This window comes from Kogia breviceps, chromosome 8, assembly GCF_026419965.1.
Source record: "Kogia breviceps isolate mKogBre1 chromosome 8, mKogBre1 haplotype 1, whole genome shotgun sequence".
Classification (NCBI taxonomy): Eukaryota; Metazoa; Chordata; class Mammalia; order Artiodactyla; family Physeteridae; genus Kogia; species Kogia breviceps.
This window is the reverse complement of record NC_081317.1, coordinates 32,664,482-32,680,592: the sequence shown is the minus strand read 5'-3', so window position 1 is coordinate 32,680,592 and position 16,111 is coordinate 32,664,482. Positions and strand designations below refer to the sequence as shown.

The window sequence follows — 16,111 nt, the reverse complement described above, 5'->3', positions numbered from 1 at the left end:
AAATTGTAAAACCTTCCCCATAAATAAAATAAACATGTTTTAATCTTCTTTATTTGGGGAATGGGGATGTAGAGAGAAAGGTATGAAAAAACTTTCTGCAGGGCTGATGATAAAATCTGCAAATTACTCAGAGACTAGGCTTGATTTCAAATTCCAAAAACATGTACTGTTTCACCATTTCATTAGCACTGAGAGGGGGGGAAAATCTCTGGTAATCTTAGAAAAAGTTATAACAACAACAAAAAATCCGAAAAGATTTGTTGAGGGAAACGTCAAAGCTTTTTAAATGGAGAAATCCCCAGGCTAGGGACTTTTGTCATGCTGTCACCCCCAACCTCCACCTAATATCAGAGACCACTGAGTCAACTGATCACTCTTGCAACTTGAATTCACGTGAAGTTTCTTCACACTGCTTTCCTACAGGCACGTAGAAGGCTTCCTTTATTTTGAAATGTAATCTGAATGTTCAGAAGCTTAAATGGGCGGTCTCCAAATTATAACCAGACTGAGTGTCAAAAGTACATTTATAGGGCTTCCCTGGTGGCGCAGTGGTTGAGAGTCCGCCTGCCGATGCAGGGGATGCGGGTTCGTGCCCCGGTCTGGGAAGATCCCACGTGCCGCGGAGCGGCTGGGCCCGTGAGCCATGGCCGCTGAGCCTGCGCGTCCGGAGCCTGTGCTCCGCAATGGGAGAGGCCACAACAGTGAGAGGCCCGCGTACCACAAAAAAAAAAAAAAAAAAAAGTACATTTATAATAAGTTGGTTATTTAAACTTCTAATGGATTTTAATAGAAACTACAGAAATCATTACCTATAACTGAAATTATGACTCCTGGTTGGCCAATAACATTTTTTCTTCATCCATCATCCCCCAACTGAATGTGAAAATACAACGTATTGGAAATTAGTATTATACTAAAAATATTATAAAAGCCAAAAGTAAAAAAAATTCTGGGGAAAAAAAGAGGGTACAGAGAATTCTAATTTGGGGAACAGGAATTCCCTGGTTCAATATTTATTGAGCATCTACTATGTGCCAGATAAATAAGAAGGCAGAGCTCCTGCCCCTTCAGGGTTTTTCATTTTATTTAAGAAGATCAAGGCAATCATGTAACTTTATATTATAAATTGCAATGACATGCAAACAGCTATGGGAGCACTGCTGCAGTGTCCTCAGGTGCTAATACTAACAACATCATACCTGCACAAAGTGGGTCATTCATTCATTTATTCATAACAGTTTTCCACTACTAATCCTCATCAAATTATTGTATGTAAATTGAGAAGATATTCTACAACTCAATGTACAAATAAAGAAACAATATATGTCTTAAGTTCACACAGATGAGCAAGAACTGGAAGCCGTTTTCCAATTTCTCTATAATCTTCTCACTAAAATGCACAGTCAGACTTCGACCTAAATTTCAGCTAAAACTGCTTCTATAATTCCACAGCATTCCAAGTGTAAAGAATCTAAAGAACATGGAGTATACAGAAGAAAACACTCAATCATTTATTTTGTTATTTGTCAAAGATTTCTAATTCTACTATCGTAATTCTATTCTAGCCAATTGGACATTTTCTAAGATAAAGATTGTTCAATAACTCAAGATTTGGTCATTAAGAACAATGGAATTAAATTATTATCTACATAACAATAATTTCATATATAAGAATACATGATACATCAGTTTTGAATAGAAAATGACTGCCTTCTACTAAGCTCCTCACAAATTTGAAGGGGATACAGTAACTACTTCAGATATAAACAAGGGGGATAAAGAATGATTATGAGATTAATGCTCATTATCAATAAATGATACACCCAAACCATGGTAAACTTTTAAATTCATCTTTCCCATCCATGTGATGTATCCTGCAACACTGCTCTAAGGGAGAAGTGCTCTATTTTCTGGTATTTCCATAATTCAAACATTTGTACATTGCCATGGAGAAATTACCAAAGGCAGAAATCTTAATGAGAATCTTTAAGTCTTGCAAAACACGAAGAAGACATGAGCATTATTATTTACAAGTCTATGGACCTGAAGACCTGAAAGCTTCATAACTTGACTTAGATGGTACTGCAAGGCAAATGCTCTCAGACACAGAGGGGCAGGCCTACCCCCTTCTCCTAACACAGGCCAATTTGGTTAGGTTCTACAGTGCTCAAGATTTCCACCTGTCATCTCTCCGTCTACTAATGCCCACCTATAATACCCTAATCTTCCTCCCTCCATTCCCTTAGTGGTACACTGAAGCAGGTATAACACTTAAAGATCAGTTTAATTTCTTCTAGTATGCAAAAAGTAAAACATAATTATTATATACATGTAGTAATAGTGAGAAACAATAGAAATTTAGTGGGAAAAATCTGTTATTAAAATATTTAATAATGAATACTCTGGGAGCCAATTTAATCATGTGGAATATGGAAATGAAAGTTAAAAGGTCACCAAATTTCAAACATCAGGAGGGGACAGGGGGCAGCAGTGGTTTCCTAACTGTTTTATTTGATTAGTTACGTTGCTCAATAAATACTTGTTGAATGAGTTTCTGAGAATCTATGGCCCCATGAAATTCTATGTAAAATGTTGCATCTTTCTTAAAACTTAAAGCAGCCTACTTGCTTAGTTTGTGTATCTAAAAATCCCTCTTTGATTTAACACTCAATAAGACACTGGTGAATAAATCTAAAGGATGACTTCACCACAACAGTCTCTCAATGAGCATTAACTTAAATTCATTATTGCAGCCATTGAAAGAAAGAATTACCACTTTTCTTTGTTTACTGGAGGAGTTTCAGTAAGGAAGATGTACATATATATTCTTTAACAGATCTCAAAATGCTTCTTAGAATTTCAGCTAGACTTGATTGACAATCCTATAATTAACTGGCAATAAATCCTTCTATATCTGTAAGGTAGCCTGCAAGCTTTTTTTCTTTTACTTTTTTCAGGTTTGTCATCTCAACATCTGATATGTAGAGGTAAATGTAAAGGTTAGCCACTGGCCAAATCCTGGGTCCTGTGACCAAGTCCAGGAAGCCTTCCTTACATGCTGGCTGAGGGCACACTTCAGTAGGGCACTCCTCTCACTTACTTCTTGCAACATACCTATGAACAGGCATTATTATAACTGCCATTTTACAGATGAAGAACTGAGCTAGAGACAGCACTCTGGAGATGCCCCTGTTTCAGGACATGACATGAGAAACATTCAGGGGAGAAGGGAAGAAGGAAAGGAGAGAGCAAGTAATAGCTACAGGGTAAGTGGGGTCGAAGGAGAAGTTTTTAAACTACTGATGTCTAAAGTCAACAAAGTAAAATTTGCCATTGTGTTTTGTGGAACAGCAGTAACTGACTTACATGTCCATCACTGATCCATACAATTATTCATTCAGTCAACACTGAATGACTACTTACTGTCTTCCAGGAAGTGGGATTTAGAAGAAAAAGTAAGAGTCAGGAGAAGTAACCTGAATATCTGGCATTCAATCCCCCTTCAAACTTTCAACAACCCAGCCAGATCATCTTTCTTCTCCCATCTTCTTACTATAAACATTTCAAACACAGGAAAGTTGAGAGAAGAGCACAATGCACACTGAAGGGAAGCAGAATAAGCCACCCCAAAATGTGCCACTTTAGCATGTGGATTGTTTTTAGCTGAAGGCAATTAAGACCCAGGAGACTCAGGAAAAGCTTTTTACCTTTCCCTTAACAGCCTAAAAGAATTTAGACAGGAGGCCTATGCCAGGAAGAGAGCAAATAGTAAAGATGACTTTTTATATCAGACTTATCTGCATGGAATGGCTAACATTTGTTTACCAGATATTTGCTCTCCCCATCTTCCTGTGAATTGTCTTCCTTCCCTTTGAAGTCCCAGACCCCTACCCTTTTTCTCCTTAGCTCAGGATGGTATATAAGCCTCAATTGCCTGACTTCCCTTGAGTATCTCACATCTTTGTGGGACTCCCATACATATGAAATTAAATTGTTTTTCTCCTGTTAATCTGTCTTATGTCAATTTAATTATTATGCTGGCCAAAGAACCTAAAAGGGAAGAAGGGAAAATTTTTCCTGTCCACACCCAATTACCCCAAGAGTTTCACACACTGAACACATACCCACAAATGCTCGCCTGTCATCTTTTCCCCTTGAACCACTTAAGTAACTTTCAGAGTTGTGACACTCTGACCTAAATGGCTTCAGCCTGCCATCTTCTACAGGTCTTTCTTCTCCTACGTAACCACAGTGCCATTATCTTGCCTAAGAAAATTAGAAATGATTGTCAATTACCCAAAAAAGGTCTCCTATAACTTCTGTTATACACTCAGCAATTATTTGCTGAATGAATGTAGTCCCTTTTCTGTAGTACCAATGTCCCAAATAAGTGCCTGAGTCACACAACTAGCAATACAGTAACAAAGGATTAACATGGCTGAGGTTTTATCACCTCTCCAATTCTAATTAGGTACACAGAGACCTATGATCGTAGCACCTGTTTACTGTTTATGGTTCCTCAAGAGATTAGCTAACAAGAAACAAATCAAACCAACTTTAAAAAAACTTTGCAACTGACACCTCAACATATCCTGCCAATCTTCCAACATTAAAACCAGAAAATAAATTACTAGCAATTTCTATCTTGCTATTTTTAACTTCTCATAAGTCTCCTTTTTTATTTCAATTGCTTTGGATTTTCTTTTACATAAGTCAATATTTAACACTATCTTAATAAAATCTCACTTTCCAGTGAATTTTTAGTAGAATGTTCATTATTTCTCTGATTAAAAAACAATCTATTATCTTACCCATCCATAAGCAGTACTTCGCTCATGCTCCTGAGTAACATCAGCTACATAGGCAAATATCACAGAGAACGTGACTGAGAAGACTCCAGACATGGAAATCATTGCAAAATACCACCTATAAAAAGATTAAACACCCATGAGAGAGGTAGTGTATACACACTTTTATAACCAAAGCCAAAGATATCATGTAAAGACTATAAACCAAAAAGTAAATTTAAAAAATACATGTATATTTAAAGATATAGAGGACAACTAATCAAATTATAATCAAGATGGAGGAAGGAGAAACATACTAATTTTGTCATTGTTCAAGGGGTTTCAGTAAATGCAATTTAAAAAAACAAAGAGTAAGGGTATGCAGTAAAGTTATACTTTTAAAGGTAGCCAGAACAGAAATTAAAACTTTCTAAACTTCCTAGCTTTAGCTAAGAATAATACATATACACAAAAGCAGGAAGCATTTAAAAAATTAATGTAATTAAGACAAAAAATTTCTATTATATGCATAGATGCTTAAAAAATCTAGTTAAAATGTTAGCAAACAAAATCTCACAGAACAAAAAGTAGAGTTTAATCCTAGGATGTAAGGATGTTTCAATATTAGAAATCTATTAATATGATTCATCATGCTGGTAGATCTAAGGAGAAAATTCAAATGATCTCCACTGATGCAAAAGGCATCAAATAAAATTTGACATTCAACCTTGATTTTAAAAAAGAAAATCTCTAAATAAAATAGGAACAAGTATTTTTTAACCCAAAAGGTAGCTTAATACTCAATGATAAAACATTATATTTCCTTCATATATATGAGGTAGATAGGTTCTAGATAGGTCCATAATCATTACTTTTATTTAACATTATTCATTAGTCTATACAAGTAGCAGAAGCAGCAGCATGAAAACTGGAAGGGAAGAGGTAAAATCATTTAAAGATGTGAAGAAAAAAATTTTAAGGTATTCAGAGGACATTAAAAAAAAACTCTAATTCATCAGAAAAGCATGACTTGTTCTTGGACAGAAAGACTCAATACCAAAAAGTATTTTATAAAAATTCATCTGGTAGGAAATAAAATGATTCATTATAGATAGCCAACACATTTGGAACATGACACATGTTGACATAAAATTCCTAACAGATAATCAAATGAGAGTATTTTCACATGAGCACCCCCCTCTGAAACTATTAATTGCATTTTTAAATAAACCCCAAAAAACTGAAACACAAAACCCCTCCATTCTGAAGTATGTTCTTCACATAGGAATACCATCTCAGCAACAGGAATTTTGGCCAAAATACCATCCTCTGTACTCCAGAAAAACTAAGTTACTGCTCAGGTGCAAATTCCAACCCATTTTTATTAACTAAATAGTTACATGGTTACATGCTAACTATTCTCTCCTTATTTATCATGAAAAAATGAGATCAAATTAAATTTCACACTATGGTTTAGAATAGGCTATTGGTCTTAATACAGTATACACAAAAGTGACTCCTGCCTTTTGATATAAACTATATTCATATCAGTGCCCTAGAGCAATGAGCTGACAAAAAAAACACATTTTCAAAGTCAAATGAGCCACAACTGAGTGAGTACAGGGATTGTCTGCCCCCTCCTAGGACCTCATGGCAACAATAGCTGCCCTTAGAGACATCTTTTCTTTCTATTTCATCACCTAAGTGAAGAACTTAGGTGGGCATGATGGCAACTGCCTACTAGCTTTCAGTATTACTGAAGAGTTCAAATGAAAACACAGGTACAACTGCTTTGCAAAGGTTAAAAAGCACACTGCAGGTGTATTGTCCACATATGACCCAAAACAGACAGTCATGATGGAGGACCTAGCCACTCACCATGGACTGATCCTCATCAGTGGAATTGGGAAGCAGGTGAAGAAGACGGTGCCGAGGAGAAAAGGCTTCCTTCCCCACACATCAGACAGTGCACCTATGAGTGGGGCACTCAGAAAAGAGAGCAGGCCCTGGAGAAGAAAGCAGAAGCAAAGGTCAGATTTATAATGTGATCCCCCAACTACTTGTAATTCTTATTTTCTAAATGCTCCAATTCATTTCAGTGGCTCCAAAACAGAGTAATTTGAAATATTAAATACAACCTGTCATTAAAGAAAAAAAATCCTGGGCTTCCCTGGTGGCACAGTGGTTGAGAGTCCGCCTGCCGATGCAGGGGACGTGGGTTCGTGCCCCAGTCTGGGAAGATCCCACATGCCACGGAGCGGCCAGGCCCGTGAGCCATGGCCGCTGAGCCTGCGCGTCCGGAGCCTGTGCTCTGCAACGGGAGAGACCACAACAGTGAGAGGCCCGCGTACCGCAAAAAAAAAAAAAAAATCCTAACAAAATTTTTAAGCGTGCTGTTTGAGAGGGAAGAACCAGGGATAAGAGCTTGTTTTCTGGGAGAAACTGGAAAAGAGAGGTGATGTAAAATATATACACCCACAGTTGGCCCATAATGTGAACACACACCAAGTGTATGGAAAGAAGCCAGACACTTAATTCATTTTAGTAAATATGTATAGCATATCTATCACGTGCAAAGCTCTGAATTAACTGGTGAAGTGAAGACACTCAAATGAATACACACCTTCTGCTCTCAAAGGGATAAACTAATAGGGATAGCAGGATAAGTATGCATATACTAAATGTCCATAAGAAAAGCAGATTTTCTTGCCATCAAACTTAAAGTTCCATTTGCCTGGTTAACTTAGGACAGAGGTAATGCAAGTTGCATAAGATTTGAAAAAAAGAGTTGAGGCTAAGGGGAAGCAAGAACACCACACATAAGCAAAGCAAGTAAAGAAACTCACATTTACCACTTCCTCACAATTTGCCAGTCACTCTGCTGGCTGGCCACTTCCGTATCTATTTCCTTTTTGAAATCAGGGCCCTTTGAAGTGGCGACAGGCTTGCCTCTCAGACCCTGTTGGTGCTATCATCCTCCCTTTACATGCTCTGTCTGCACACATGGCCACCACCACCTACACTATGAACAGCTTTGCAATCTCTCTTCTGAGCTCTGCCTACAGCCAAATGGACTTCCCTATTTCGACATTTAACATGCACACTGTTCCCTATAAACCTGACCAAACACCCACACTTCCCATCTTTGCTAAGAAGCTGTCCAAAGCTTTCCCATCATCCCTCCACTCACCAAGGCGATTTTTCAGACCATTCTCTTGTAATGATTTCTCTTTATCCATCCCCTGCTGTGTGACACTCTTCAGCATTTCTTGCCTGGATTTAAATAAAACTGCTTTCTAACTGCCTCCTGCCCCTGGTCCTAGTTCCCTCCAATCTGTCCTCCATATACCCCCAAGAGCAACCTTGATGAGCCGCAGACTTCCGTTCTTTTATCCTTTGTTTAAAACTCTCCACTGTGCAGAGCTGAAATTCTTTAGCAGGTATTTAATAGGTGAAATAATGAGTGTCTGAACTTTGCTTTTAAATACTACAAATAGAAACTAGGTGATAAGTACATGGGCGTTTATTACATTATTCTCTCCTTTTGTGTATTTGAATTTTCATAATACATTTAAAAAATTCCTCAGCATAGCATACAGAATAGAACCCTCCAACATCTAGCACCTAACACACATCCACTATGCTTGGTCTATATACAATACTTCTTAGTTTCCTGAAGATATACAATACCGTGTTCCTTTACGCCAATAGGCATTGCAAAGGCCCTTGCTGTGCCTGTATGCTTCCCACACTTGGACCTGGTAAACTACTAGTCTTTCTTCTCAGCTCCAGGCAAGGAGCACCTCTTCCTCTATCTATTTTCTCAGCTACTCAAACAGAATTAATCACACTGGTTTTTGAGGGGTGCAAAACAAACAACGCCCCGCAACCTGGTACATATTGCTTCTATTATAACTGTAACACTCTATTACAATTACTTACTTGTTATTTGTCTATCTTCTCTATTGGATTAGAAATTGAGATTAAGGTCAGAGGAATGGTTTCTTTCCTTCTCTGTACCCTTGATGCCTATCACAGGGTCTGGTAATAAGGGCTTTCAAAGAGGTTTGGTAAACTGAATAGAACTTTTAAGAGCAAATCAACTCACAGTAGTTTCCAAGGTCACATGGCTGAGAAGAAAAAGAATAGGATTCTAATCCCTTATCAGCCACTAGTAAACACAGAGCCAATGGGCCAGGGGACAGGTAAACTGATGTAAGGGGAGGTGAGAGAAGACTCAATGGAGGGCAGGCAAGTTGAGGAGAAAAGCATTTTGGCTCCTCTGAAATAAAATATTAATCCATACCCAGGCATCAAACCTTGTAATTTATAAGCCACAGTGGATTTCCAGGGCATTTGGTCTGTTCTTGCATCAAGACAGTTAAATGATCTCCTTTACCTAAGAGCTAAACGACTGCAGAAGCAGGGCTTAAATTCACGACTTGCGACTATCAGTTTCATATATTTTAGAAGCGAAAATCTTTTACACGTTGCTTTAAAATTCTCTAAAAATATCAGGGCTTCCCTGGTGGCGCAGTGGTTGATTATCTGCCTGCCAATGCAGGGAACACAGGTTTGAGCTCTGGTCTGGGAAGATCCCACATGCTGTGGAGCAACTAGGCCCGTTAGCCACAATTACTGAGCCTGTGCGTCTGGAGCCTGTGCTCTGCAACAAGAGAGGCCACGATAGTGAGAGGCCAGAGCACTGCGATGAAGAGTGGCCCCCACTTGCTGCAACTAGAGAAAGCCCTCTCAACAAAACGAAGACCCAACACAGCAATAAATAAATAAAATTTAAAAATATCAAATGCCTGAGTTCTTGGGTAGTATAGAACTGGTCAAGAAAAATACGTAAAGAAATTTAAGCGGACAAGGCAGTAGAAGTAACAACCACCACAAAATCAGTAACAAAAACTCTAGACACAAAAAACCCTAGAAAACTTTTTGGACAGTTCTGATTTTAGATTTCATACAATGCTTTAAGATATGGAATGCATGCCATTAAAACAAAGGATATGAGAAGGCCAAGCACTGAAGTTTTATTTAAAATAATGTAGTTTTTACAGATAAAAGATACCGCTATCTAGATTCTGGATTTAAGTTGTAATTTAATCTCTTCATTAAATAATTATTATTTAAATAAAATTCCCAGTGACAACAGATGTTGAAAATACCCTCTGGGAGAACCTACATTTTTATTAAGATGCTAAAATTCAATCTAATAAATACTTGCCTCTTTGGAAAACTTGTATTTCTTAAAAATCAAAGACTTTCTTCTGTCCCAGAGTTATTTCTTCACTACCCAATCTAGCCCTAGATCCTATCAGGCCACATTACAACAGCAGATTGAGAAGGATATTTGTACCTTGATTAGGCAAGTACTTCATCAGTCCTAAAGATGCAGAGCACAATTTGCAAATAAGAACAAAATATTTAAAAACTAAAACCAGACTGACATCAAGGCCCTAGCCTTTAACACAAATACAGTTGATTCTCATTATTCACAGAATTAGAGAACACGGAACCATTGTTGCTAGAAGAAACACAAGGTTGGGTTCCTGCAAGCCTCTGGTCACAGTTTCATTAACTGATCAATACATAACCTTGATTAATGTGTGTTTCTGTTTAAAGATGCCTTATTTAATATGTATATTGTTGATTTATTAACAATGAAGTTTCAGTTGATAGCACTATGACTCATGTCTGAATGAGGCTTATCTAACACAGTATTTTCTCCATAAAGTACATCAAGGCCCTCCTGCATTTAGAAATACTTGACAACACTTCAGCACTACACTTGGGGCCATTTTTTGTTTGTTTGTTTTTGTTTTTTTGGTGGTACGCGGGCCTCTCACTGCTGTGGCCTCTCCCGTTGCGGAGCACAGGCTCCGGACGCACAGGCCCAGCGGCCATGGCTCACGGGCCCAGCCGTTCCACGGCATGTGGGATCTTCCCGGACTGGGGCACGAACCCGTGTCCCCTGCATCCACAGGCGGATTCTCAACCACTGCGCCACCAGGGAAGCCCGGGGCCATTTTAAACAGAGAAATTGTCAACAAAAGGAACAAAAATGCAAAATATATGGCATTACATGGACTGCAAAAAGGACACGTTTATAGTATGAGACCTGAAACAAGAAGAGAGAATGTCCCCTTGTTCAACCTCAGCTGGAAACTCACAGTTCGGCAACTCAAATTCTCTTCTTATGCCATACATAAATGAACATGAAAGCACTGTACTGATAAGGGGGTTACAAATAAATTTTGCGAGTAGGCAGATCTGCAAATGTGAAATCCGGGAAAAATGAGGACCTGAGGACCGAATGTACTAAGCCATGCTATCGTGGCCCAACTAACACTGGATAAAACATGGTGAGTAGGAGCCTAGGTATAGATGGCAAAATTAACCAACAGTTAATACGTCACTTTTTTTTTTTTTCCCGGTATGTGGGCCTCTCACTTTTGTGGCCCCTCTTGTTGTGGAGCACAGGCTCTGGACACGCAGGCTCAGTGCCCATGGCTCATGGGCCCAGCCACTCCACGGCATGTGGGATCTTCCCGGACTGGGGCACACACCCATGTCCCCTGCATCGGCAGGTGGATTCTCAACCACTGCGCCACCAGCGAAGCCCCAATATGTCACTTTTGTAAATTAGCTTCCCAGTCCAACAGGTTTTTAAGGTGGCATAATTAACTGGCCAGTAATTCTGACATGGCCTTACAGGCTCTAATTTGGTAAAACAGCAATTAAAGCTTATTGTTCAATTAAATACAATTATCCAATAAACTTTTTAAAGCATACAAAGAATAGCAAATACAACTCATTTGAAGCAAAAGTACATGAATTTTATACTTTATATAGCCATCATAAAGGTTTTAAGCGTAAGTTTTCCTTAACATATGCAGTTGGCAAACATGTGACTAAAATAATTGGGTCAATACCCTTAAAAAGTTTTAAAACTAAAAAATTTTTATTGTTTTCCTTCAAATATTTTAATTAACTTTGCAACTGAGTTTGAGGGAGCAATGGTACCACCAATGAAGAATAAAGTACATTTAACTACTTCTGAAAATTTTCATTTTTCCCTGAAAAAGTTCGCATCTTATGACAACTTTTCAGCATCCTTTATAAGCCGCAAGGAACCTGTAACATATAGTTTACCCCAGAATTATATTCATTCACTTTGATTTTTCATACAGTATTTTACTAATAATGACTTTTATCTCTTTCACTTCTTAAAAGGACATCAAAGAGAAAATTTCACACTATGGAATTGTGGTTTTTATTTACATAACTGACAAATGCAAATCCTTTCACATAAAAAAACAGTACTAAAACAGGGGTCACCTTTCAGACCTAGGAACCAGTAAGACCCTGTACAGTACAGAGCTTCCCTTCCCAGGGTGCATAACAATCAGTTTAACAGGGCAAATGAGAAATATGATACACAAAGTGACTTTAGTTCAACTGAAGTCTGAGAAAGGGAATTTGTGAAGCATGAAGAAGGTCTAAGAACAGCTGGTAATCCTGAGACTTCAAGGAAAGAACAATATGGGCAAGAGGGCTGGAGTGTTTTCTTTTGATCAGGGAAGAAAAGGGGATGGATGTAGGGAAGATTCACTGAAAGCAGAAACAAAAGCATATGAAAGTGTAATTAAATTTAATTAAAATATAAAGAAACAGACTGTTTGTCACAGCCTTTCCCTTAATCTTAGAAGTAGTAGGGCCATTACTTCAAATTGATTACAAGAAAGAATAACAGCTAGCATTCCTATATGCCAAACTGTTCTATGCCTTTCACACAAATGTCTTACCTTCTGAAATGGGTACTATTAGGGTAAGTAACTAGCCTAAGGCTCAGGGCTCATAAGCAGTAGAAGCGGGATTCAGCTCAGGTGTGAGGTGGCTCTAGGACCTGAGACTAACCCATAAGCCCATAATTCAAACCAATTATTACATTTTTTTTTTTAACTGACATTTTAAGTGTCTCTATCCTGAAGCACATAAAGTACTAGACTTATCTACTTGTGAATTCTCTTAAACATGTTTTAATAAATGGATAAATTAGCAGCTTGTTATAAAAAACTATTTAAAATTTATAAAGTCATCTCAAGTAGGTTGTTTTAACAATTTTATTTACAGATAATTAAAAGGATAGTCTTTAATCAAGTTTCTGTACAAATTAAGCAAGAATTACTGTGTGTGTGTGTGTGTGTATGCAAAGCACTTCAGTACTTAGTAATCCTAAAGAGTAGCTATAAGAGGACTTTAAAGGTATCTTGTTTTTTATTTATTTTTTAAATTCTTAGAAACATCAGCCAACAGTTTCTCAGTGTGCTTATGCTATGCGCTGCTTCATGATTTAATTTATTAAATAGCAGGATGAGACAGCTCAGCAGCAATTCCTAGGCTTAGAGAAACTCTTGACATATTAAATGTCCCCGGATGAGTGTCCTGGTAGAAGATCTACATGGCCATCTCCTTGATCAGACTTGACCATCAAGTCTAGAATAAGAAGCACTGCGTGTGAACTTCTGTGGCCAAGACCTGGGATGGATTGCTGGGTCTTCTACTTTTTCGCCTTTCCCACCCCTTGCTGTGAAGTCAAAGCTAGACAAGATTAAACCTGCATGCTACAGAGGCATCTTCTTCATATCAATTGATCCAGGTGTAAATCAACCCTGGGCATCTGGCCCACTTAGTTCTAGTTTGGGACACTGATGAAGACATCTAGTTTTGTATTAAATATAAAACATGCTACAGAAGGAAGCTTCAAGAAGTTTCAAGGTAGACACTGGGCAATCAGACTAGCTGGTCTACCTGAAAAAAATGATTACAGTCACTCTATCTGCTCATGTTAACCAGCAGTAATACCTAGACTTCATCTACTAAGTCAAACCACAGCATCTCAGTCTGGTTATACTTCCAATGAAGTATAGCAAAACTATAATACTTTAGTGGTTAATTGTGTGTCAGTTTGGCTAGGCTATAGTATCGAGTTATTTAATCAAATACTAGTGTGGGTGTTGCTGTGACAGTATTTTGTAGATGTGGTCTAACATCTACAGTCAGTTGGCTTTAAAGTACAGGGTATTACCCTCAATAATATGGAAGTCTCGTTTAATCAGCTGAAGAACTTAAGAGCAAAATCTGAGGTTTCCAGTAGAAGAAAGAATTCTGCCTCAGGACTGTAGCATTAACTCCTGCTTGAGTTTCCAGCCTGCCAACCTGCCCTACATATTTCAGACTTGCCAGCCCCACAATCATGTGAGCCAATTCCTTAAAATAAACCTCTTTATATATATTCTATTGGTCTTACTTCTCTGGAGAACGCTAACACAACTTCTTATTGCTAGTCACATAACAATGTCTACCATATGTTTCAATTCCATAAAAATAATAACTGCTATTGAAAAATGTTTGGAGAGTAGGACTTTCAAAATCTGAGAAGAGGGATCAAGTGTGAGTTTTTTCCTTTAAAATTGTTACAATGAACAGGTACTTAAACTAATAATCATTAAAATGAGGGGATTATCATAAAATAAATTACATCATTTAAAAATAAAGAACTGGGGCTTCTCTGGTGGCACAGTGGTTGACAGTCCGCCTGCTGATGCAGGGGACACGGGTTCGTGCCCCGGTCTGGGAAGATCCCACATGCCGCGGAGTGGCTGGGCCCGTGAGCCATGACCGCTGGGCCTGCGTGTCCGGAGCCTGTGCTCCACAACGGGAGGGGCCACAACAGTGAGAGGACCGCGTACCGCAAAAAAAAATAAATAAAGAACTGAACAATCCTTATTAGAAAAATGAACAATAAACAAAGAACTTCATAAAAATAGCCAGCAAATAATGTAAAAATACCCAACCTCACTTGATATCAAAGAAATACAAATAAAATCACATTGAGACATCATTTTCAAGCTTATCAGATTAGTGAAGATCTGAAAAGTAATACTTGTATTAGAGCATGGTGAAACAGATACACACACTGTTGATGGACGTGTGAAATGGCACAATTGCTCTAGGAGATAATGTGGTACTATATATTCAAGATCTTTAAAAATGCCAAACTTTTCTACTCACTAGTTATACCTTTATAAGTCTATTTTTTTTAGGAAACAATAAAAAATGTAAAGATTTATTTTAAAAAATTTGTTACAGAATTATCTTCAGTAGTTTGAAATTAGAAACCACTTATACGGGGAAATGGATAAATAAATTATGGCATATTCATACAATAGAATAGAATACATATAACCACTTCAAATACAGGCAGTTTTTGCTTTGCATGGTAGTACAGGACTGAAAAAAAAAATGTGCAAGCTGAAACCATGTAAAGTGATTTTAATCAATGGGAAAAACTGATTTATTCTACATTTAGGAATTTTTGCCAGAACACTGAAAACTCTTTTACTATCAGTTATACATGTTTAGTGAAATGAAAAAAATAGTAAAACTATCAATAGTATTTATTTAGTACACTGTAATTTAAAATATTAAGAATTAAAGTGTTTTATTTCTTTGTAAAAAACTTATCAAGAGTCATTTGAACAGTGCTTGTCTTCTTTGTAAGTCATATAATGTATGATGCACAGTATCTTCTTTGCTTTGGAAAATTGTCATATGCCTTTTTAAGTTTGGATCAGCTTACAACATTTATCCTTTGTGATTTCAGTGTCATGCAATATTATCTCTGAGAGCTCTTTTATTTTTTTAAACATCTTTATTGGAGTATAATTGCTTTACAATAGTGTGTTAGTTTCTGCTTTATAACAAAGTGAATCAGTTATACATATACATATGGCCCCATATCTCTTCCCTCATGCATCTCCCTCCCTCCTACCCTCCCTTATCTCATCCCTCTAGGTGGTCACAAAGCACCAAGCTGATCTCCCTGTGCTATGCGGCTGCTTCCCACTAGCTAGCTATTTTATGTTTGGTAGTGTATACATGTCCAAGCTTTTTGCTGGCAGCACTTCCTCTGGGACATATCCTTTTCATCACAACAATTTTCCTCATTTATGCTGATAAGTTTATCTTCACTAAGTTCCTTTGGCTATACATCTAGAGTCTCTCCAACCAGCTGGTTCTTCTATAATTCCTTTGAGGTTCTATATGAATCCCTCTTTCAGCATTATCACTATTTATTTCTTTACTGCATTCTCATCCTTGTTGGCCAATTCCTTCTTTCGATGATCTAGTCTTGTAAACTGTCACGTGGGTTTATCACTGGATCAAGGAGGCAACACAATGACGTGTTTTGCTGTACGTGCATGAACTAAGATGCACAGTGACCGGTCACCAACATTTTGAAATGTCGTGAC

General features: G+C 37.8%; 1 protein-coding gene across 6 annotated transcripts in view; it reads right to left on the bottom strand.

Moving 5' to 3' along the window:
- MFSD14B (major facilitator superfamily domain containing 14B) overlaps window positions 1–16,111 on the bottom strand; it is an 80,609-nt gene that overhangs the window by 12,735 nt on the left and 51,763 nt on the right. For all 6 annotated transcript variants that reach the window (XM_067041110.1, XM_059072419.2, XM_067041109.1 and 3 more), the window contains 2 exons: window positions 6,666–6,793; window positions 4,812–4,926 (listed from right to left, as the gene is read on the bottom strand). In XM_067041110.1, the coding sequence (XP_066897211.1) occupies window positions 4,812–4,926; window positions 6,666–6,793 (243 nt within the window). The remainder of the gene's footprint in view (window positions 1–4,811; window positions 4,927–6,665; window positions 6,794–16,111) is intronic.